The 24,425-nt window shown below is 48.2% G+C and overlaps 1 protein-coding gene across 5 annotated transcripts in view; it reads left to right on the top strand.

Annotated features, from left to right (window-relative positions):
* The window catches only part of MYO9A (myosin IXA), a 165,621-nt gene that overhangs the window by 133,383 nt on the left and 7,813 nt on the right, over positions 1–24,425 (top strand). For 3 of the 5 annotated variants that reach the window (XM_064668604.1, XM_064668606.1, XM_064668607.1), the window contains 20 exons: positions 1,817–1,897; positions 2,754–2,864; positions 3,860–3,982; positions 4,730–4,879; positions 5,753–6,063; positions 6,979–8,604; positions 9,954–10,035; positions 10,523–10,735; positions 15,214–15,326; positions 15,745–15,902; positions 16,271–16,494; positions 16,767–16,883; positions 17,351–17,539; positions 18,458–18,505; positions 19,177–19,288; positions 20,096–20,157; positions 22,016–22,208; positions 22,704–22,832; positions 23,141–23,246; positions 23,629–23,760. In XM_064668604.1, coding sequence (XP_064524674.1) covers positions 1,817–1,897; positions 2,754–2,864; positions 3,860–3,982; positions 4,730–4,879; positions 5,753–6,063; positions 6,979–8,604; positions 9,954–10,035; positions 10,523–10,735; positions 15,214–15,326; positions 15,745–15,902; positions 16,271–16,494; positions 16,767–16,883; positions 17,351–17,539; positions 18,458–18,505; positions 19,177–19,288; positions 20,096–20,157; positions 22,016–22,208; positions 22,704–22,832; positions 23,141–23,246; positions 23,629–23,760 — 4,280 coding nt within the window. The remainder of the gene's footprint in view (positions 1–1,816; positions 1,898–2,753; positions 2,865–3,859; positions 3,983–4,729; positions 4,880–5,752; positions 6,064–6,978; positions 8,605–9,953; positions 10,036–10,522; positions 10,736–15,213; positions 15,327–15,744; positions 15,903–16,270; positions 16,495–16,766; positions 16,884–17,350; positions 17,540–18,457; positions 18,506–19,176; positions 19,289–20,095; positions 20,158–22,015; positions 22,209–22,703; positions 22,833–23,140; positions 23,247–23,628; positions 23,761–24,425) is intronic. The other 2 variants (XM_064668605.1, XM_064668609.1) reach the window with 2 other exon arrangements.

Consider the following 24,425-nt stretch of genomic DNA (forward strand, 5'->3'; position numbering starts at 1 on the left):
CGGGAGCGCTCCGCTTGCTGGGCTTTCACAGGGCTCTTCAGCAAAGGGGTTATGGCCCTTAGAGAGCCTCCAAAGGAGGCAGCGAGGATGGGGAAGGGCCTGGAGAGGCAGCTGAGGACACTTGTTCTGTTCAGCCTGGAGGAGACTGAGGGGAGACCTCACTGCAGTTACAACTTCATTGGGAGGGGAAGAGCAGGGGCAGGCACTGATTTCTGCTCTGTGGGAATCAGAGACAGGACCCCAGGGAGTGGCCTGATGTTGTGTCAGGGGAGATTTAGGTTGGATATTATGAAAAGGTTCTTCCCCCAGAGGGTGGTCAGGCACTGAACAGGCTCCCCAGGGCCGTGGGCACAGCACCAAGGCTGCCAGAGCTCAAGGAGTGTTTGGTTGATCCTATGGGGCACCTGGTGTGACTGTTGGGGATGGTCCTGTGCAGGACCAGGAGTTGGACTGGATGATCCTTGTGGGTCCCTTCCAGCTCAGCATATTCTGGGATTCTGTGATTCCCTCCCACCAGCCTGTGTGGGCACAGTGGGATGCAGCAGCATCGTTGCTCACTGATAGGTCCCAGTAGGCTTTTTTATGGTTAAAAAAGAATAATTTCAGATTTTAAGAAAATCAGGAGCATGCCAGTGGAGCTCTGCCACATCGTGGCATTCCCACTGCTCCCCGGGACAGGAACAACAGGGATATTTGCATGAGGTTAATACATACAAAGCAGCTGCACTGCACGTGCATGGGATCCAGCCCTCGCTCCTTCCCAAATCCTGGATGTGGATAAATTTTTCTAAACATGAAAGGCTTCCTATAAAGATGTCTTTGAAATGAGCAGAAGGGGGGGGAAAAAAGGCTTCCTGAGAGCAGATTTGGAGGCAAAATGCTGCTTTCTAATATCACACCAGTTTATTTAACTCATATACTGAAAAATTTCTAACGTGGCTTATGATCTACAACCAAATATCCCTTACACCACTCCTATTGAAATCAGGAGTAATCAACTTTGGAGCACATTCCCAATGTGATGAGCTCAGCAATGAGAGATACCCAAACGCTTCCAGACTCAACACACTCCGGTTTTCAACATGGTTTTATCCAAAGAGCTTGTGCTTCATCCCAAAAAATTCCAAGATTTACAAGGTGGAGCAGATGGGCATGGAGTGATGCCAATATGAATTCATTTTTATGGGATAGAACTTTTAGTGGTGGTCAAGAAACAAGGGAAAATAGGAAAAGGGAACCTAGAAAAGCCTTAATCCTCAGTGATCCTTCAGCTAGGAACACGCCAACATGGAAGCTCTTCTCTAGAAACAACCTCTAAAGTATTTGGGGTTCCAGGCTTCAAAAAGTATTGCAAATTCCCCATCTTTTCTTTGCCAAACTGTCATTAAGAGAATTCAGTTTTAGGCCAGAGGTAAAGTTTTGACAAAGAAAAATCAGGAATAAATGCTGGAGTCACTTTTGATAAAGGAAAGTTTGATTCATGTTTAAAAACCATCAGTGGTTGATTGGTGCCAGGTGTAAATTCTTGTCTGGGAGCTCACTTTCATAGCTGGAAGAGGCTTTTGGGATGGGATTTGGGCTCCAGTGGAACTAGGGATCTCAAAATCCATCCCAGAATTATATTTATCTCCTGCTGCTTTGTTGGAAGCAAAGACAAAACCAGCCAAGTTGTTTGGGCTGAAACACTCCTTTTGGGGGCAATAATTTCCCATCTGCCTGGTTCACTCATCATTTATTCCACTTGTTGTTGGTTTATGATTGAGGCATTTGGATTTTCATTGTTCATGTCCCTTTCCCTGTGTCCTCCCCATTTCAGGCATCGCTCAACAAGCTGATGGAGACCCTTGGCCAAGCAGAGCCTTATTTTGTCAAGTGCATTCGATCCAACGCTGAAAAGGTAAGTCCTGTCCTGGGAAAGCTGCTAAAAATCAGCTTGGGAACCAATTTTTACAGGGGTTAGAAAGGAAAGAAAAGAAAGCCTCAAATAGAGTTGGATTTAGAAGACATGAGCAATGGATGTTCTCACCCGGGTGCTGTTCTTGATAAACTGCACCAGCTTTTATTGTAATTATAAAAAACATGTATGAAAATATATGATTTTAGTTTACATGAAAAATGTATTGGCTTTAATAAATTACTTTGACTACTTTGAAGCTCCTGCTACCCATAATGGAGATTGACAGAACCTCAAATCCACTTGTGCTGGGTCTGAGCCATAAAGCTTCCTTAAAATAAAGTTTCTATGGGTAAAAGCAGATCCTTTTAAAACAAGATTCATTGATCAAACTGACTCCACAAGGCATCATATTTCGTGAATTTGACTTTAGGTATTTGTCTCATGGATTAAGGACCCTCAGTTTAAAATGCAGGTTACAGTAGGGATGGTTTGAGGATTAATCCTTCAGAGTTTTACCCGGGCATTTAAAACTGAATCTTTATGCCTTGGAGATTATTTAGTTGCTCAAAATCTTACCCATTAGCTGTGCCCTTGAGGGGTCTTATTCAATTCAGGGGATCCAAAAAATTTTCTTTATGACTTTATTTATCCAGTTAGTGTTTGAAAGCCTCAGAAGCAAACAGGATTCAATCCCAGTGGGATTAGTGCAGTTCCTGGGGACCTGTGTTCCCTCCCTCCCAACATGCGTGTCATGCAGATGTGCTGCATCTGCTGAACCCGTTTACCCTTCCACACACTTCAAAGCTTCAGGGAAAGGAAATATTTGCTCATCCTTGGCTTGATTTTCCCCTTCCAGCTGCCCCTGCGGTTCAACGACAGCCTGGTGCTCCGGCAGCTGCGGTACACGGGGATGCTGGAGACCGTCCGCATTCGCCAGTCGGGATACAGCTGCAAATACTCCTTCCAGGTTGAGTCAAAGGGATTTTGACTTTCACCATCTTTGGCATCGTTAGCAGAGTTGTCTGAGTGTTGCAGGCTCGTTTTTATCGGGGTAGTTAATTTATAGCCCAGCAGGGCAGTGGGTGTAACGGTCTGATGTCCACATGGGGTGGTTCTGGTCCCCACGAGCTGCTCCAGACCTCAGTGAGGGCTCTTATCCCTCCTGCATCCTGAGTTTTGAGCAAAACCAGTATATTTTGCAAAGTAGGGTCCCTTTTTGCAAAAGAAGTGTCTAATTTGCACGTGCTCTTCTGTATCTGGAGTCCCTGGGAGCGGCGTTTGCCCTGTTGTGTCGGTGTTGGCTGCGTCCCATCGGGAGGGGGATCGGCATCCTCTGAACTGCTCAGGAGTTATCCAGCTTTTCCTGTTTTCTTCTTTTCCATGTGTTTGCCAGGTTTTGTGCACATGTCAGTCCTTTCATGCTTGGCTGGTGCCGATTTGTTTCCTGCTGGTGGCTGCTTTGGGGCGGGTGTCGTGTCCTGCACAGCAGCTGCTTGGGAAAGGAAAAATGCTCAGTATTTTTTGCTGGCAGCAGGGATCCCAGTCTTACTTGGAAGGAGCTCTCCTCTCATATCACCTCTGTTCTTTGAGTCATCACAGCAGTAACTGATGGAGCATCTCAGAGGTGCTTTGCAGATGCTGGTAACCCCCTTCCACAATGACCCTTGCTATGGATTCAGAACATTTTTTCTTGGGATGACCCCATGGCTCCTTCAGAACCTCTTCTCCCAAGCTGCAAACCGGTTGAACGTTGCTGGGTCCCTGCTTTGATATGTTTCCTGTCAAATGACAAATGATGGATGAAACTGGTGTTCTCCAGTCTGTAAAATGTTCTCTGTCCTTGTGCTCACTCCAGAGATCCCATTTCATGTGACCAGTGGAGCAAATATGTTATTTATGGGAGAAAGGGATGCAGCAGGACCCACCTAACCAAATCTTGGTGTTTCTTTTTTTCCTTCTCAGGATTTTGTGAACCATTTCCATGTCCTTCTGCCACAAGGAGTCAGCCCATCTAAGCACAATATCCATGATTTCTTCCGGAAGATAAAACTCGATCCAGACAATTACCAAGTTGGAAGAACAATGGTAAATGTTCACCCTCAGCTCAGCCTTTAAGAGATGCAGATATAACATTTGCCTGCATTTCTCTGTGATAAATTATCATCTTTATATGTGATTCTGTTACTGCAGATATTTTTCCTCTGTTTGCCAGAAGCCAATGGCCTAAATGAAACTTTGGATGTTATTAACATAAAATAATAAGGAATAATATTGTTTGGTGTTGCTGATTGTAATGAGGCAGCCTCCAAAAACTCTATTTGTGTGTAGACACAGCTCGATTCAATGGTTGTCATCCCTTCTCTGTGGTGACCAGTGACAGAACCTGAGTGAATGTCCTGAAGTTGTGTCAGGGGGGGTTTAGGTTGGATATTAGGAGAAGGTTCTTGCCCCAGAGGGTGGTCAGGCACTGAACAGGCTTCCCAGGGCCATGGGCACAGCACCAAGGCTGCCAGAGCTCAAGGAGCATTTGGATGATCCTCTGGGGCACCTGGTGTGACTGTTGGGGATGGTCCTGTGCAGGGCTGAGGGTTGGACTGGATGGTCCTTGTGGACCAACCCTGATAGGAAAACAGAGACTCTGTGATTCAGAGCTTGGGCAGTCACAGGCTGCCGATGAAACTGCAGAAACCCATTAGAAGTGGCTTCACAAAAAATCAACTCCCAACTTTCCCTGGGGCATCCAGGACACAGAAACCAGGAGGATTAAATCACTTGGCTCGTGGGCTAGGAAGCTTTCTGTGCTAGTGTGTTTTTTGGGTTTCTTTTGGCCAGGTTTTCATGAAGGAGCGGGAGCGGCAGCTTCTGCAGGACCTGCTGCACCAGGAGGTGCTGCGGCGGATCACGCTCCTGCAGCGCTGGTTCCGCAGCCTCATCTGCAGGAGGCAGTTCCTGAGCCTACGGAATGCCGCCATCACCATACAGGTGGGTCATGGTGCTGGGTTCCATGGCAAGTTAAAACCCCTGAATCCTACAGATGGAGCCGATGGGTAAAACCAGGTCCCCTCTCCGAGGAAGGAGCTTCCCATCAGGATTTGACTCCTATTGCCACAATAAGTTGGGAATGGGGAGACAGAGCTGGAAGGGTTGCATGAAGGCAGGTCCCCACACAACATTGAATCTGAGTCAGCAGTGCCCTGGCAGCCAGGAGGGCCAGCTGTGCCCGAGGGGGCATCAGGCCCAGCATTGGTGGCCAGGTGAGAAAGGGGATTCTCCCACTCTGCTCTGACCTGGGGCAGCCTCACCTGGAATATTGTGGCAGTTTTGGGCACCCCAATCTAAGAAAGATATTGAGCTATTGGAGAGTGTCCAAAGGAGGGCAGTGAAGATGGCAAAGGGCCTTGAGGGGAAGCGATGTGAGGACACTGATGGCACTTGGTCTGTTCAGCCTGGAGAGGAGGAGACTGAGGGGAGACTTCATTGCAGTTACAACTTCCTTGTGTGAGGAAGAGGAGGGGCAGATGCTGATCTCTTCTCAGTGGTGACCAGTGACAGGACCTGAGGGAATGGCCTGAAGTTGTGTCAGGGGAGGTTTAGGTTGGATCTCAGGAAAAGGTTCTTCCCCCAGAGGCTGGTCAGGCACTGAACAGGCTCCCCAGGGCAGTGGGCACAGCACCAAGGCTGCCAGAGCTCAAGGAGCATTTGGATGATCCTGTGGGGCACCTGGTGTGACTGTTGGGGATAGTCCTGTGCAGGGCCAGGAGCTGGACTTGATGATCCTTGTGGGTCCCTTCCAACTCAGTATATTCTGGGATTCCGTGAACACCCGTTACAAGGAACCACCCACTGTATTTGCAGAGATTTTGGCGGAGCTACCAGAGCCGAAAACAAGGCGAACCATCCCCGGACCCTCTGCTCCTCGACAAAGCCGCTGTCGTACTCCAGACCCACTGGCGTGGCTTCGTGGAGCGGCGGCGGTTCCTGCAGATGCAGTTTGCAGCCCATCTCATCCAGAGCTGCTGGCGGGAGCACCGCCGGCGCCGGCACACCGCGGCCACCAGCATCCAGGCAGCCTGGCGAGGCCACCGTGCCCGGCGGGCGTACGCAGCCAGCAGGACCAAAGCCGTCTGCTTGCAGGCAGCGTGCCGGGGATATTTGGCACGGCAAAGGTAACGCCTCAGTTAAGCTGGAATATGTTTTGTGGTGATGTTGACTGGGGAGGGAAGGAGTCGATGTGAATCAGGCACTGCGGTGACTTGCAGAGCCTGTGTCCCCTCCTGGCACCTGTGACCCTCTCCCGACCTGCACTGGCCCTTCGCTCCATGCTTTCTAGCAAAGGAGTTTATTTAGCTGCACATCCTGCCCTTGGAATAAGCAGAGCCTATTTCAGTTTGCAGCACGTAGGCAGTGCAAAGCCAAGGCCATAAATACTCATGAGGGTTTTTTTTTTTCCCCTTGGCAGCAGCACCAGTTTAAGTAGCCTATTTTTAACTCAGATTGCCTCACCGATCTGGTTGCTGCGCTGGCTCACAAGGACAAGAGATACTGGAGGGGACGGGGTTTCCAGCCATGCCTGGGCTCCCTGGCCACAGGACAGGTCATGATTCCCTCTCTGAAGGTGCTACCTGCAAAGTGTGAAGCACCTTGACCTAGCGTGGAAGATTTGGGAGCTGCAAAGAGCTCTTGGCACCGAGTGCAAGTACCTGCTGGTTGTTCCAGAGGCAGCCCAGGCAGGATGGCAAAGATGGAGAAGCCAAGGGGGTGCGATGGGTTAAACTTTTGTGGCTCCTACAGCTTACAAAGGAGCTAGACCAGGGATGGAGGCTGGAGCTGCTGCTGTGGGCACGAGGGGAGCTTCCAGGTGCGTTGGGGCAGTCCTTGGGTACAGAGATGGCAGAAGAGAAGGGTGAAAACTGAGCATGCCCTCACATTGCCTCACACCATATGTGCGAGGAGGGTTGTCAGAGATGCTGATGGTGGTGAGGTGGTGGTGGTGGTGGTGATGAGTTGCCAGTGGTGCAGTGCCTTGAAGGGTCATGAGTGGGCACAGGGGTGCAATATCTTGTTTTTCTGCTTTCTTACAGGTTTAGAGCTTTGAAAGAGCAGCGCTTAAAAGAGCTGCAGCTGGAGAATGGCCTGTCAGGGAGAGAAGAGGATGGACTGGAGGCAGATGATGTGTTGGAAATTAAGGGCTCTGACCCATCCAAGTGGGAGGACAGCTCATTTGAAGAGCGAGTGAGAGCTATAGAGCAACATAAATCACTGATGGAGAATAATCAGGTGAACCACATGGACCCACTGGATACTTCCCTGTACAAAAGGCATGAGAGAGCCAGCAGCCAGAGTGGGATGGACACTGAAGAGGAGGTCTTTGTGAGAGAGAGACCCAAGTCGCTGGAGGATCTCAACCAGAAAAAAGTGGTTCGTGCAAAGAGAGAAAGCCGGCGGATGCGTGAGCTGGAACAGGCAAAGTTTAGCTTGGAGCTGCTCAAGGTCCGCTCCACGGGCGGGCTGTCGCCCTCAGAAGAGCGACGCTGGTCCACTGAGCTTGTGTCTGAGGCACTTCATTCCCCTCAGGGAACCCCCGAGAGCGAGAGCTCTCAAGGGAGCTTTGAGCTGTTAAGCTGTGAAGATACCCCAAGTAATAAACTTGTTTCCTTAGTCCTAGACGAGCACGAAGTGCAGTCGTTTTCCATGGACTCCCTGCCCAGCAGTCCCCAGGCTCTCTTACAGGAGAAGGCTTTCTGTGCAGCAGATGGGAACAGCAATTTGCCTGGCTGCAGACAGATGCCTTCAGACCTGGAGCTGCCTGATAACCTCCCCGTGAAAGAGCAGGGGGCTGGTGACCCCCAGAATGTTCTAAAGGCGCACCCAAGAGAATTCCTCCTTTCCAGCAACCTTCCTACTTTCTATGTTCCGCCACAAGACAACATGAAGGTGAAGCTCATGGAGAATAACCTGAGGAATAAAGCAGTGGAAAGAGAGGAGAGGACAGTTACATTCTCTGAGGTCAGGAAGGACTCTGAGCCAGGCCAGGGCAAAGCCTTGGGAGAGAAGGAAGAGGAGAAGCCCTCTATCAAGAGAGAAGAACGTGGGACAGTGACAGCAACACAGGCCCTTTCTCCAGACTCTGTCATCAAGAGACTAGAAAAGCTGAATGTGGAGAAGGAGGAACGGCAGAAGCAGCTTCAGCTGCAAAACGAGAGGGAGATGATGGAGCAGATCCGTCAGCAGAAGGAAATTCTGGAGAGACAACGCAAAGCCTTTGAGCAGCAAGGGAGGGTGGAGGCTTTGCAGAGGACTGAGCAGAGCAGAATGAAGGACCCCTCCCTCAAACCAACCAAAAAACTGGACAACCGGCCACAGTCAGTCCTCATCCTGCACCCCCAGAGCAGAGGGGAGCACGGCCCCGCCCCTGGCGTGACTCCAGCCTCTACGGTGGACATCAAAGGCCTCACCGTTGGGACCAGGGGGAGCTCTCCAGCCCACAGTGCCCCCAAAGACCGGCCTGTCAGCATGTTCATAGAGCGCAGAGAAGGCCTGGAACCCCGAAGCCATTCCAAACCAGCTCTGGACCCCAGGGACCACCCGGGCAGCCACTTCTCAAGGACGGAGCGCCTCCGGCAACCTCGGCTGCCCAACCAGGCCACTGAGGAGACGAGGTCAAGCCCCATGTTCTTCACACCAAAAGACAATCCCTTTGGCCTCCAGTGAGTAAAAAGAGAGTGGGCTTTCTCCTGGGCTTTCCCCATAGGCTTTTTCTTCTGTCAGGGACTTTGTTTCTACAAATGGTCCAGAACTTTGTTTCTGGAGATTGTACAAAACCTGTAATGAAACAAAGACAGGTTTGAGTTTAGCTCAGTTGATTAGAGCACAGTGCTAATAATGCCAAGGTTGGGGAGTTGATCCCTGTGGGGGCCACTGACTTTAAGAGTTGGACTCGATGATCCTTGTGGGTCCTTTCCAACTCAGGATATTTGGTGATTCTTGATCTTCTAGCAACAGGCAGGCAAAGGTCAGAGGAAAGGGGAAAAGAGCTGGAAATACAATTTCTCAGTCTCTTATGGCATTATGTAAACCAGGGAAGATAATTATGGACATCAGCAGGAGAAGGGAGTTAATAAAGAGTCCCAATATTCTGCCCTTTGCCCTGGATGAAGGGTTAGAGGGGTTCATTTCTCAAAGGTAAAAAATGATGAAAAAATTCTTAGGATTTTTGAGTGGTCAGAGTAGAAATAACTCAATGAGGCAAAAAATGTCAGGGTTTTCCTCATTTCCCATATAATTAACACATCCAGCAAAGCCATTTGGACCCTCTGACCATTGCAGATTAAAATGCAGCAGCTCTCTGGAGAGAGTTTGGGATGCAAACGCGCTTTTGGGAATGTGTGGCTCACACATGTAGTTAATTACACGTGTAATGGGCTTAACAGTTGCTCAGCTCCATCGCGTTGCTTAACAGTGAGCTGCTCCAGCACGGGATCTGGAGACTGGAGCAAGACCTTGGGACAACATTTGGTCCCACTCTGTTGTGTTGCTTAAGGGGCCTTGCCTAATTTTGGGGTGGTTTTGACCATTTAGCTCAAAAAAAATAAAGCTTCCTCTCCCCTCCAAATCCTGCTGCACCTTTCCAAGGCCAAAGCTCCCAGTTAATAACTGGTGGGAACTCAAGGTACCTCCAAGCGTAGTGGTCTTATGGTTTCTGTGCTGATGCTCTGGCAGAAGATTCCTGTTTAAAATTTCTTTTCCAGGTTCATGTGCAGAACAAGCAACAGGAAAAAAAATTCCTGCATTTTACTTTTTATTCTGTGACAGAACCATCACATTTGAGAATCCCAAAGTGCAAAGGTGTCACCCATAACCACCTTGATGGATAAAGGTGACAGGCAGAAAGTTGTAACTTCTTGTACTTTGGTATTAACTCAAATCCTGAAGAATTCCAAGCAATTCCAAAACCCCGTGACCTCAGACTTACAATTTGGTCTTGACTGCTTGGGCTGGGCACTTGTGGAAAGGCTTTTGGGAGGAGATGGAACATCCCTGTTCTGTTGTGTCTCAGCAGAGAAGCAAACCATCAATGCCTTTCCAAGGGGGAGCTAGCACGGAAGCCGTTCAAAATGCCGGGGTCTGGCAGAGGAGAGGTGAGTTGGGACTTGTTTATTTTCTATTTTCATTGAAAAGGGGGAAAAATAACTTTGTCTGCCAGTGTTCCCTCAAAAGCTTCAAAGAAGTGAACTCCGAAGCACAAGGCATAGGCAGGGAAGGGGGATATGACAGCACGGCAGCTTTCTCACCTTGTCTTAAAATAAAAAGCCCTGGAGGATTAATTTGTAGCAGCTCTGGATGAAAGGATCCCATGGTGCTGATGGCAAACACTGTCCAACGCCATCTTGTCTTGGTTTGGTTTAACATCCATTTGAGTAACACCCATGATTGTCCATTTCCACTGTCCTGTCCTGGTTTTTGTTTTTCCTGGTCCTTCGCTTTTCTCCCCCAGACATAATATCACATCCCCTCCGCAGGGCGCAGTGCCACTCAGAGATGTCTTAGGGCGACGTGAGTAGAATCTCCTTTTTGTTTTAAAACCCTTCTTCTCGTTTTGTTTTGTTTTATCCTCTGGTCAAGCAGGTTCCCAGACCGAGCCATAAAAAGAAAGCCCGCATGGCGCGGACGCGCTCCGATTTCTTGACTAGAGGTACTTTTGCTGATGGGGAGGGGGACACGGAGGAAGATGATTACGATGGCAGTTTTGAGTTCCTTCTCTCCTCTGAGCAACCTCCTGACCCCGAGGCGGTGCCTGCGGCCCGGCTGGGGCAGGCCTGGTACAGTGACTCCGAAATGGTAATTTCTCCGATGTGGTGGGGGAGATGAAACCCAGAGAACAAGTGGAGCTGCGGGAGCCTCTCTTTGCTAACCTTAGCTGCACTGATCCCTCCACTGCTTCTTTTCCCACTCCCAAGGATGCTGTAGATGGGTAAACACAGCAGAAACAGAGGCAAAATCATAGAATCAAAGAATAGCATGGGTTGGAAGGGACTTTAAAGCCCATGTCATTCCAACCCCCTGCTGTGGGCAAAGACACCTTCCACTAGACCAGGGTGCTCAGAGCTCTATCCAAGCTGTATTACTTGGCCCTGGGGATGTTTTCTGGCTTGATTCGATATCCATCACATTTTCCATAGGTTTTCTGGAGCATTACAACTTGTATTGCACAGCTACCTGTTTCTGGGGGCTGTAACCTCAATAGCAAAGTTCCCCTTGGAACCTTTTGATTTAAAAATGGTCTACACACATCTATAGGACAAATGAAAGTAAATATTGCCCAAAAAGCAGCAGACAACAAAGACAATTACATAAATCCTGAACCCCCTTTTACTTTGGATTTTTTATCCAACGATTATTCAGTCCTCAGTTATTGGAGCGATGCTGACACACAGTGTCTTAGAGAAAGCAAAACCAAGGAGCGTGGGCTATAAAAAAATAGAGTGAGGATGAAACAGGGGGTTTAAAACAAAACCAAACAACCTGAGTGTTTTTTTTCAAGCACAGTGACGGTTGTCCCTTGGCAGGTCCTACATGAGCCTGTGCTGTGGAGCATTTGCATCTCAGGCTTAATCCCCAACCCGCGTAAGCTGCTTTTGGAAAATCACAAACCGAAAGGTTCAGGAGTAGAAGAGGCCAACAGCCTGCAACTCACTCAGGGTTTTGTTTTCCTGAAGTGCTGGAGATGTTCCCGTAGAAGTGTGGATAAACACCAGGAATAATCTCCTGCTGTGAGAGCTCAGGGGGAGCGTTGGGTAGAGCTGCCTTGTTCCTCTGCTGCAGCTGCTCCGGCAAACATCCCATGCAATCCTAAAATCTGCTTTTCCAAGAAAGGCAGGTGGCCAAGGGTGGCTTTTCATGACTTTTCTTTCAGGAGTTTTTATTATAAAGGTTAAGTTTTCCCAGGATAATTTCCTTGCTGGAGGAGGGCAGAGATTTGCAAATTCCATGGATTTTTTGATATATTTCCAGGAGTTTTGAGACAGGAGTACTCAAAACATGACTGAAAGGTGCAGGTCTATGAACTGAGATTACTTGGCTGCATCTTTGTACATCTTCCTGCTCGTGGATTGGGAAAAGGAGGATTTTATGTAGTAAAATATATTTTTTTACATAGAATCACAGAATCATTTAGGTTGGAAAAGACCTCTGAGATCATTGAATCTAAATATTAACCCAGCAGCAAACCATGTCCCCAGGTGCCATAGCCCAGCAGGGGCAGTGCTGTCCCCAGAGTACTGTGCTGTGCTCCTGGAGCTACCCACATACAAAGGGGAATTTTAGCTGTAGGAGTCATTCCCACTGGGATGCAGAAGGTGCTGGGCTGGCGCTTGGCAAGCTCCATCCTTGGGAGCATCCTGGCTCGTGTGCACTCTTCGGAAGTGCTCCTTGGGACTCTGCTCACCTGGTTTAACAGCTCTCACCGCATGCGAGTAGTAGTAGGTGCCAACTCTCTCTTGTCTCTCCTGTGTCCCTCTTCTCCACTGCTCTCCATCTCTGGCTCTAACTGGTGGGCAGCACTTTCCCCCCTCGTGTGGTTCAGTTCTGCTTTGTAGGCAGTGCTGCCCGTGCAGTCGTGTGCTCCGCGCTCCCCTCCGTCTGTGTGTCCTGACAACGTGTCCAGTGTTTCCATCTGTCTTCTGTATTGCAGGTTTGGGACCAGCCCTTGGCCTTGTGGCTTTTCTGGGTCAGGATCATCACAAGTAGCAAAATTTAGGGACTGTTTATCTGTATTTATCAGCAGAGCCCAGTGGGGTGTTGCGGGTGGTGGGGCAGCCTGTGATAACAGCAACACTGGGGCATGTTGGGTTGGGTACAAACTCAAGGGGGTCGATGTCTGTGCAGACACATCCGTTGTGTCTTGTGATGGTCACATGAAGACAACTCAGGCTGCCATGTGCGGGCCCATTCCTGTGGGAATCAATAGCTCCTTCAGACAGCTCCTGCCCTCAGCTATGACTTTCCAAAAAAGCCTCTTTAATGTCCTGCTCAGTGGCCGAGAGCTGCTGGAGGATGAAAGAGAGATCGCGTGCGACCTCGTGAAGCTGAGCATGTGATGGCTCACCAGCTGCACTGGCCTGAACTGCCTGTTTTGCCCATTTTTTTCTTGGCCATCAAGTCACTGATTGTGTGTCCCAGGTGGTGAGTAGAGTTCCACTGGAAACCAATGCTCCTGACCCACGTCTGGGGTATCCCAGAGCAGCAAACACCAAGAGCATCTGCAGCCAGAGCTGAAAGCCAAGGTGCACCAGTACATGAGGTGACTGCTGCAGGTCCAGTTGATTCCAAGGTACCTTTAAGGCTGAGGGTCTTCCTGATGACCAAAATTCAAAGGTTGCTCAGGTTTTTTGACTGGTGAATAGCTGATGATTAACCTTGTGGTGAGACACATCTGAGTGGAAGGAGCAGCTCCTGGCTGTGTTCAGCACGTATCTACACCCCTTGTGTTTGGCACCTAAGCCTGGAGAGCTTTCCTGCAGCAGATAAATGGAAAGTCTTGGCCAGAGGAACCACACCAGAAATACCCTCTGAAAACATCCTCCTTTGGCAGAGGCTCTCAGAGAGAGGGGCCTGGATAACAAACTGCTCACTTTGCTCCACCCTCCACACTGAAGCCATGAATTGATAAACATCAGTCCAGGTATCTGTCACCATTTGATCTCAAGCACGGCTGAAGAGCCAGCAAGGAAAGAAGATCTCTTGTCCTAAGCCATCCAAAGGGATCACTGAGCTTCAGGAAGCTCTTCCGTGCCACCGGGATGGGTCACTTGGCCACAGTTACCTCAGGGATGGGCAAAACACAGGTTGCTCTTTCAGAGGGAAAGTATTTGGTCCCCTCTTCATCCAGGAGTCAACTCCAGACCCCCAGTTATTGCCATTTGCCCTCCTGATGCTTTGTAGTGTTCCCCAGCTGGGGATTTTCTTGTGCAGAGGCTCATCTTGACATCTGAGAAGGTTTCCCATCCAAGCAAGGACCTTCTCCTTGGCAAAGTCTCTCAACCAGAAGGATCTCACACCAAAAATGCATTTTAGTCCTAATTTTCTAAAGCTGGAAATTCAAAAGGTTGAAATTACTCAAGAGCAAAACTGTATTGTGGGGGTAAATATTTTAATAGATAATTTTTAAAACAAGTAGTAAGTTTGGGCTGGATGGAGATCACTTTTATGGGGTTTGAGTTGGTGTTTTTCCCAGTGTCCATCCCCAATTTATGTGTGAGCATCACCTAAATGTAGGACTGACAGGAACAAAAATTCCTTTATCGGTTTAGGCAGTTTCTGACTTCCCAGTGATTATTTTGCCTTATGTGCTGCCATCTCCTGGCTCACAGAAAGGTTAGTCCAAGGGGGGAAAATAGAACATTTAAGAGGAGTAAATATGGTAAATGTGACTCTCCTGCAGCCCATTTTTTATAAAATGCCTTAAAGCACAGCGAGTTCAGCTGAAACATTGAGGTGATGGGAAAACTACAGGAGATATTTGACCATCATCTCCCAAATCCATCCATACAACCTGATTCCCTCCTTTCCTCGTGCTGCAAGTCTCTCCTCCAGGAGTACAGTTCCGAAATCACAGCTGCAATTGAAAAATAGAACAAAAATTGATCTATTTTTTAAATATGATGAGACTTTTTCTGGGCTACTTCATGGGATCCTGTTAGGTTGAATTATTGCAAATTCACTCCACCCTTAAAAAATGATCCGAGGGCATTTTAAGTGGTCACAAAAGTGAAGATATTTTCTATTACCTATGAAAAAATTCATAATTTAAATGGTTAATTTTGATGTGTCCTTGGCACAAAGACTTTGGTCTTCTTTTTCTGTAAAGTACTCAACAAGAGTTGGAAGCTCTGCTGGGACAAATCCAGCTGGCTGAAGGTTCCTTTGAGGCTGGGAACACCACAAATCACTTCATCGTGGCTTAACATGGCCCTTCTGGGATGGAGAGCTGGGATGTCCGGATCAAGATGATGGAGCAGTTGTGCAGGCTGAGCAATAACGACCCATGGCTTGGTGCAAACTGATTTTCATCACTGATTGCTCACGGAGAAAGAAGGTTGGACCTCGATGTAGAGTTGAAGCAAAGGAAACACCTGTTTTTTTTAGGACTCATCAAACTATTTCTTTAGTGGTAGCTGGTTCACCAGGACTGTAGGTTTTCACCTGTGGGCAAATAGAAATAAAGGTGTAACAGGTGAAATATCTAGTTTTTGCTAGGGAAAGAAGTCATCCCAAGAACTGTCTTGTTTCTAAAGGCTTCATGCTTGGAATCGTTACAGACGGTGCAGCGATTCGCCTCTGGGGAAGGCCAGACCAAACTGCACAAAACCATGTCCCAGGGGGAGATCGGGAAGCTGGCGGCCGCCCAGAAGAGCCTAACTCCAGATGGGAGGTAGGAAACATGACTGGAGATGGCAAATAAGTCCATCCCGTGTCCTTCCTGCTTGCCATGACCTTGTCAAACCATCCAGGCTCCTCTGGAGCTCCACCTGCCAAAGCCAGCCCGAATTACTCATCCCACCTTTTCCCCCATGACCATGGACGTGCCCAATTAAAAGAGGTGTCAGGCTCACATCACAATTAAGTTTCGGTGACATGGTCCAGATGTCCCATCCCAAACCACCCAGTTGCACACATGACACTGAAGTTTCTTGTCTTTGCTAAGGACAAGTAGCCAGGTTTCCCTGGTAGAAGTCATGTGGATTTAACTCCTCCTCAAACACCAGGAGAGTCCAGGAGATTGGGGTTGTTTTGAGTAGAAGGACATTTTCCTAGTTAAGGCAGTTCCTCTTTCCACAATTTATTTGCAGGCCCCAGCGAGCCAAGATGAGGTTCTGGGTGAAGGGAAAGCAGGGGGAAAAGAAGACCGCCCGGGAGAAGCTTGCTACCCAGTCAGAGCTGCTGGAGCTGTATGCGGAGCAGGAAGCCCCTGGCAGGGAGGTGTTTCCTGGCTTGCAGCTTGGAGAAGGTAAGTGGGGGCAGAACACGGTGCCAGTGTTGGAAGGAGCAGGGAAACTGTGTTGGGAAATGGCCATGCTGGTTCACATCTCAGTTCATGGATGGCAAGTAGGTTAGAGGGTGGGATCCATAACAGATCTCGAGGAATTCCATGTCACTAATCCTCCTGCCCACCATCTGGACATGGACAGATGTTTCCTCTCTAGAGGGAGGAAATAACCAAAGGAGAAGTGACATTTAATCTTCCTGTGAGCACCACCCAGGGCTGTTCTCCTCCGCAGGTTTATTGCGATGCCCGTCTCCCTGGTTTAGTGGCACAATTATTTTTCATCTGCTCCTCAATCTCTTTCTTTCCCTGTTTTCATTTATCACCTGTAGAGTTGGGTCCGCACCACCTGACCCCCCCACGGAGTCCGGAGCTGTCCGGGATCTACCGGCGGGAGTTTAAGGAGAACAAGGAACCCTCTCCCAAAGTGAAACGCAAGCGCAGCGTCAAGATCAGCAACGTGGCCCTGGAGCCTGTGCAGTGGCAGAACGACTCCCTGCAGATCATAACCAGCGCCGGCGACCTGAAGAGCATGGATGAGTTCCTCCTGAAAAAGGTAACTCCTGTCCCATACCAGCACAGAGCTCCAAGAGCAAACAGAGGCAAGAAAGTCCATATTATCCAGGGGGCAGCTGTAACAGTGCTAATAATTCATCTAAGGGTGCTTGGGAGAAGTTTCTGGTTTGCACGCAGGAGAAACCACCTTGTAGTCGTGATTAGCATCGTCTGCCCGTGGTGGAGCAGCTGCTCATTGGTGCTGCTTCACCTCACACGGAGCTCTGCTGCAGCAAAAGGGATGTGGGTGCACAAACCCCTTTGTTTTCCCAGATGAATGAACTGGACAATGAGGACAGCAAGAAGGACACGCTGGTGGATGTCGTGTTCAAGAAAGCACTGAAGGAATTCCGACAGAACATCTTCAGCTTTTACTCCTCAGCCCTGGCGGTAAGTGACTGGATGGCGAGTGAGAACTTCCAGGAAAAACGGGGTGCTCTTGGTCCTCCCGGTGGTACAGATTGTTGCCAAGCCTTCCATTCCTGGTCTGCTTATCCTAAAGGATGAATGTGCTTCCTCTGTATTCAGTCCTGTGTAACTCTCCCTCCTTAGCCAGCTCTCAGGGTACGTTGAGTGTAGATTCCTGATCCTTGTTACAGCTTTGCTCCCAGTCAAAGGGGAAATGACAGAAAGTCAATAAACTCCAATTTGCCACCCAAAGTGCCTGGAAACTCTGTGTTCCCTTTGTGAGTGGTGGAGATGTCTGATCCTTTTTTCATTTTCTTAATCATACTTGGGCTTTCCTCAAGCAGCTGGAAGTCAGTGAGGCTGAAATAGTTGTCCAGAGCAGAAAAGGCTCCATAAAAATCTGGGCTGTATAAAAATCAGTTTTTTTTTTGCTTCTGTTTCCTTAAAAGATGGATGATGGGAAAAGCATCCGCTACAAGGACCTCTACGCCTTATTTGAGCAGATTCTGGAGAAGACCATGAGGCTTGAGCAGAGGGACTGGAGTGAGTCTCCAGTTAAAGTCTGGGTCAATACCTTCAAAGTCTTCCTGGATGAATATATGATGGAGTACAAACCCCTGGATTACACTGCAGGGAAGGTACTCAGCACTTTTCTTAAATCCCTTGAAGATTTGGGAACTGTCTTTCCATGGAGTTGTGCTCTCTGTAGGCATGTGGGAACCCTGTTTTCTTCTCTGCCTTAAGCTGAGCTGGACAGTGTAAGCCAGCATTGAGTGATTCATCAGTTATGTGTCACTGGGCTCAGCAAAGCCCAGTTCACATCTGGGCTGAGCTGGGCCTTGGCAGTGCCAACATGTAGATGTTTTCTCCAGGGCAAAGTTCCAACCAGCAGTGGATGGTTGGAAAGGCAGCTCCTGGTACTTCTTTAGTTTGGGGGATTTAGTTCAACCTTTGAGGGACAGTGAAAGAGATAAAGCTTCCCTGGTCTCCTGACCACTTCCCAAGTGACCACACATGTCACCATGGGTTGGGTTGCAGGAGAAGGGGAGGTGGGCAATGACTGAGCTCAAGTTTAGGTGCAGTTTTCAGAGCAGTCAGAGCTTGCAGTATTTCACAGACTTGATCTCCTCCCTTTCTGCTCTGTATCATTGTAAGGACACCCACAGGATCTCAGGCTGGGCTTGGGAGATGGTGTTTACTGTACAAATATCCCATCTTCTGGGCCTTCTGCTCTGAGTCCTCTCCAGGCAGGTTTTCTTCAAAGCAGTCTGGGCATCGTGTTCTCCTTGGGTCTCTTACAGGAGAGCTTTAAGTCACTGCTGCTGGACACAGAGCTGGAGCAGCAGCTATGCTCGGCTCTGAGCTGAAGATGGGGACAGTTGTCCAGGAAAATTCCAAAAATGGGGTGATCCATAGGAGAGTTTTCTGGAGTGACTCTCCTGGGGCTGCAGGTGCACTGGAGGGTGGGGCTCCAAGCACTGTTGGATATGAGCTCTCTGTCCTCTTTCCCTAGGGGAATTCCCCCTAAATACACTTAAATCTCTTTCTTGTACCAGGTGCCAAAAACTGAACGGAAAAAGAGAAGGAAAAAGGAAGCGGATGTGGTGAGTTGACCCCTCTGTGCTGGTGCATTAAAAAATGAATGTCCTTAGGGCCAGAATGACAAGACCTTCTCATGGCACGTCCAGTGGTGAGATCTGAACATCAGCCATGGAAGGATGTACTGGAAAGATGAATGAGGTGCATTTGGTTTGCTTGATCAAGGATGGATGTGGGCTGTTTCTCTGAAAACACATCCCACATCAGCCAAGACATAAATGTCATGTCAAGGATTATTATGGAAGAGCTGAGAGCGAAACAAAGTGTTGCTCTGGCTTTCTGCATAAATTTATAGTATGTTTTGCATCTCTAATATCATGAATGGATGACATTGCAGCTCCTGTTCTCCTAAAGGATATGATAGTGCTGGGAAGGATGCAGGGGCAGAGCCAAAAAAATGGGCCATGGATTCATAGAAGACCTTCTTAACATGGAGAAGTTGACCAGCCACCCTCAGTCAAACACTTTCTAACCTGCTTCCATGAGGGTTCGGTTCCCACACAGGCTGGATGTTGACTTGGGTTGTCTGTGGGATATTGGGCTGAAAAGGAATCAAAAATAGCAAATAAAAGCAAATACCAGTTCAAGTTGGAAAGCTGACTGTGTCCACCTCCCCGTTTTGCAGCAGACTGAGCATCCAGCTCCTTTTCTCACCACCCAACCTTTGTCCTCGCAGGTGGAAGAGCACAATGGTCACATTTTCAAGGCAACCCAGTACAGCATCCCCACATACTGTGAATATTGTTCCTCCTTGATCTGGATCATGGACAGAGCTTCTGTTTGTAAATGTAAGCACCCCTTCTTTGGTCCTTCTCATGTGCTTGTATCACAGGGATGAGTTTTGGGATTTGCAATCCCACTCTCAATTAATTTGGGGTTTTTTTCCCATCTGAAGTGCTTTTGGGACAGTTCTAAAGGGTTCCTGAAGTCAACTAATGAGTCCATCCCAGCAGTCCTTCACGGCACAGTTAATTTTGTACTTTGTGTTACACATCTTACCCCATCAGGTCATGTGGTCACCTTATATAAGTGTCACAGTCAGAAGGACAGGAGAGTCGGGTATGGAAATGGGTCCTTGGGATGCCTGTGGGGATCCTGACCATGGCAAACCCATTTGGCTTCTCCTGTTTGACCTCCAGGCGCATGAATTTTTGGGGAGAGCAGGAAAATGGAGGAGAGACAACAGGAATTGTTGATCCACTGCTTTGGTTTTTCTAACCTTTCTGTGACTGGGCTGGCAGCATCAGCCTTAGGGTGGTTCAGGCCCAGTGCAAGAAGAACACAGATCAGGTGCAATTTCCAACCTCTTTGGGGGCATCCGTGTCTAATACCTCAGAGTGACTCATGGATTATCTTCCAAGTGGATCTGTCAGGGAGGGATTTAACGTTTCAGGAACTTAAATATGGGGCCTTTCATTTTAAAGCTTCATTATTTTAGTTTGCGTGATCTAATATAGACTTGGCCCCTGGAAACTGCAAATTCAACGTGCTTTTGACCTGCTAGTCCTGAGAAGAGCTACTTCATCCATGTGAATTCATATTTTTCCACTGATGCAACTTTTGGGATGATTAAATACCCCTCTTCTCCCTTGCAGTGTGTAAATATGCTTGTCACAAGAAGTGCTGTCTTAAAACCACGACCAAGTGCTCCAAAAAGGTAAAAGACTCTTTTCTTTCACTAAATACCTCCCTGATGGTGATCCCTAGTTTGTATAAAAATAGTTGGAGGCACAGAACTTGGATCTAATGGTGGCAATAACCCTCCTTTAAGCAGGAGCTCAGATCAGAGATCCCCAGAGGTCTCTCCAAGCAGTGTTTGGATGTATTTTGGGAATTACGCAGTGATGAGTCACTGTAGATCTGCCCAGTCATGCAGGAGACGTTGCAGTGTTGTTCCCTGCCTTGGAACCACACCGAATAATAGGAATTTGCCTCATTTTATAGCTTTTAAGAATTTGGAAATGGAGGGTTATTCTTGGAAACATGGGTTGTCCTTCACCCTGCTGGTCCCTGCTCAGGTCATGGCGCGGTCCCCTGGCCTGAGCCAGGAAGGGGAGCAGAGGATGTTCAGTCACTCCCTGTTCCCCTTAGAGGGAATTAAATATTGTTTCCCAAAGTCAAGGGTATGGAGAACAGGGAATGAACGCAGCAGGTTGTCCTGGCTAATGATGAATCATCAAGATTTGGTGGGTTTTCTTTTCAATCACTTATTTTCTGCCAAAAAGGAGGACAACAGAGGCAGGAGAATAATGTGTACAAGGCTTTGTCAGCTCCCTGGGAGTCTTCTTGGAGAAGAACAACCTCCATAATACACAGCCCCCAGAAAGCTGCAGGAGTACATTTTTACCAAGAAATAATCTGAATATATACATTGAAGATATATATATATATATATATGAATATATTTGTATTTTGAATACATAGAGTATTTTTGCCACACTGTTTCCATTTCTGGAGTATTTCTGCAAGAGCTGGGAACACCTCTGATGAGTTTCTGCTCTGAAATCTGGGAATTTCAATGAGAATTTTTTTCAGAGGAGCCCAGAGATTCTCAGAGCCTTCTCGTTTCTTGGGGTTTCTCTGCACAAGGAAGTTTTTGTGTTGCACCCACAGAAGAGAGTTCACCATGTCTCCAACTTGGGCAGCTGGAAGTTCTTCTCTAGGAAGGTTCCAGCTTCTCTGTGCTTGGTGGAATATGTTTTTAGGGTTGTTTTCAACAATGGGGAGCCCCAAACCATCAATTATAAGAAAGAATGAAACACTATGGGGATCTTTCACACATCTTCTCATGAGGCTGACAGGATGGATGAAAGGATGGCATCGAGTGGGAAAAATGAAAAAATGCAGGAGGGATTGTCAGGGGAGCTGGGACCTGGGTCATGGGCACCACCATTTTGCCAATGACTGGCTTGCACCTCACCTTCCCTTTGCTAGGGCTGAGAATTTGTGTCAATATTGTATTGGGTCTTCTGACTTTTCCCACCCAGAATCTCCCATGCAGGAGGACTTTATTGACATTTGAATTTGCCAGGTATCAAGTCTCCAGTGAGTGTTTGCAGCCAGCAGAAAGAGTCCTTCCTGACAGATGGAGATGGGTTCTTTTGGCTCCTATTTTGGCATCTTGTTTGTTCACAGATATTTTACAATTGTCAATGCTGTGAGTTGATCTGAGAAGACAAGATTCAGATTTACCTGTTCTGCTTCGTGAGGGGTGAAATCATCCCTGGAGATGGTACCAGAGGGGCAGGAGGTGGAGGAGGACCATGCCCAGCTGTGTTGGCTCTGCCAGCCTGAGGATATAACCACAGTGGGCTGGTTAAAGAAAGAAAACCCAAACTTTTTTGACTGCGGGTGCATGTCCAGAGACCAGTTTAGCGCTGCAAGACCTGTGTCCTGTCCTGTCCTCCAGCACACATGTTGCCTGGATCAGCTGAAGGAGTCTGGACAGCAGCTGGATCCAAGCACTGCACCGATCCTAGAATGATTTAACCCCTTTTTGTCCTTTCCCTGTGCAGTACGACCCCGAGCTCTCTCCCCGGCAGTTCGGGGTGGAGCTCTCCCGCCTGACCAGCGAGGAACGGGCGGTGCCGCTGCTGGTGGAGAAGCTCATCAACTACATCGAGATGCACGGGCTGTACACAGAGGGCATCTACAGGAAGTCAGGCTCCACCAACAAGATCAAGGAGCTGCGGCAAGGCCTTGATACAGGTAAAAGGAGGGGGAAGAACCTCATGGGGAGGAAAGTCTCTGCAGCAGCAAGGTTGGATGGAAGGAAGGACTGCAGGCTATGCAAGGGATGCTTTCACATCACCAACCAAAACTCAAGTCACCAACTCGTGCTTTTTTGGGTGCAATCTATGAAAAAAGTCATTCTAGTTGAGGGAAAATTCTGCCTTACTTACACCATAGCTATCAATGCCAGCCAGGAAAGAAATCCTGGTCCCACCTGACATTATTCGTCCTGCAAAATGCATTTCTCTCCAGTTTTACCACATGGAGCTGAAATGAGGTGCTGGATTTCTTGCTGTTAAACACAGTGTGGTTTTGGGGTGGTACGTGTGCGTTTTCTATCGTGGAGTAGCTTATCATGGAATGATTTGGGTAGGAAGGCCACCTTGTCCAACCCCTTGGCTTCACTAATGATTCATATTAATTGTTGCCTCTTGGTTTGTGACTTTTCCCTCCATCTGCTGCCAAACCCAGACATTGATAATGTGAATTTAGACGACTACAACATCCATGTCATCGCCAGCGTGTTCAAGCAGTGGCTCCGAGACCTGCCCAACCCTCTCATGACCTTCGAGCTCTATGAGGAGTTTCTGCGGGCGATGGGTGAGGAACCTCCTTCACCATCCCCTTCCCCTGGAGGGGGGGCCACTTTCAGTGTCCAACTTTTTATTTAGTCACTGGGCCCAAACCGTCTGGTTTTAACAAATTGTATTTACCTGGTTTCAAAGTCTGATTTTTGGTTATTTGGTCTCAATTTTGGTCTCAACTCTGGTGGCTTTCACATCAAATCACATTTCAGCCTCAAAAGTTCTGTCTTTTGAGTAGTAAAATTAAATAAGCATTAAGAAGTATCATTCTAAATAAGAGGAGGAAGTAGAAGCTGCCCCTAAATGGTGGTGCTTTCTCCACAGGCCTCCAGGAGAGGAAGGAGACAGTGCGGGGGGTGTACTCAGTCATCGACCAGCTCTCCCGCACCCACCTCAGCACCTTGGAGCGTCTCATCTTCCACCTGGTGAGGTACGTTGGGCCTGGGCAGCTTTAGGCAGGGAGAGGGAATAGATAAGGCCGAAAGCAGGTGGGCAGGAGACAGAGAGGAGCTTTCAGGTCTGTCATGTCTGCCAGGAGGTGGCCCAGGAGCTGTTTTTCCAAGTGATGGCTGTCTATTGATGAGCTCATGGTTCCTACAAGTCTCTGGTGCCTCCCACCACTGTAGGCCTTTCATCACAAGTTTTTGGGTTGTTTGCGGGCCTTGGAACCACCTGAGACATCTTGAGGTTTGGCTTTCTCCACCAAGCAGAGCAAAGCAAGACTGCACCGTAGAAATGTCATCTCTGTGTGGAAGAGGTGCTGTGGAGGTGCCTTCATCTCTGACTTCTCTCTTAATCCCTGTTTCTTTTAGGATTGCCCTCCAAGAAGAGACCAACCGCATGTCAGCCAATGCCTTGGCCATTGTCTTTGCTCCCTGTATCCTGCGCTGCCCTGACACGACGGACCCACTGCAGAGCGTCCAGGACATCAGCAAAACCACCACGTAAGAACGCGGTGCTGGACGGCCCAGCGCTCACAGCTTGGTAGCACTTAGGGTGGTCAAATGGCTCAAAAAGTGACAGCTTTAGCGTGGAAATTATAAACACCCAGAAAATGCATCTTCACAAAGATATTTCATATCCTCTCAATCCCTAAGAGGTGGTTAAATGGGGATTTTTAAGTGATGAAGGATCCCCTGGAGCAGGTCAACTTCTACTCTCCTGCCTAGCCCATCTCAGCAGGAAAAGGTGGAGCTTGTGCTGATGTGGTTTTATAGTTAATTTTTTGGCAAGCAGGTCTTGGTTCTGACTTAATTTTGGCTTTTTTATCGGAGGGGGTGAGTTGTTTGATCTGCAGCAATATTAATATTAATAAACTTATCTATTTGTGGCGTTTGCCATAATTGCAAAGGTTTTACAGAGAAAAAGCGAAGCACTTGCCCAAATTCAGTTTGGCTCATACTAAATAGATTTAAAAATAGATACTGGAGTCAATTATAATAATGTAAACCCTCCAGTAAAGGGCTGAGCTTCTGAAAGGGGTGGTTTTACCTTCAGGAAGTATTAAAATTGTTGAAGACCAGAACGTGCTTGGAGACTCAGCTGGCAGGAGCACTTGGCCTTCAACAAGATTTTGTTGTAGCTTCTCCCTTAGGCTTTAGCTCCAGCA

The sequence above is a fragment of the Pseudopipra pipra genome, chromosome 12 (genome assembly GCF_036250125.1).
Source record: "Pseudopipra pipra isolate bDixPip1 chromosome 12, bDixPip1.hap1, whole genome shotgun sequence".
Lineage (NCBI taxonomy): Eukaryota > Metazoa > Chordata > Aves > Passeriformes > Pipridae > Pseudopipra > Pseudopipra pipra.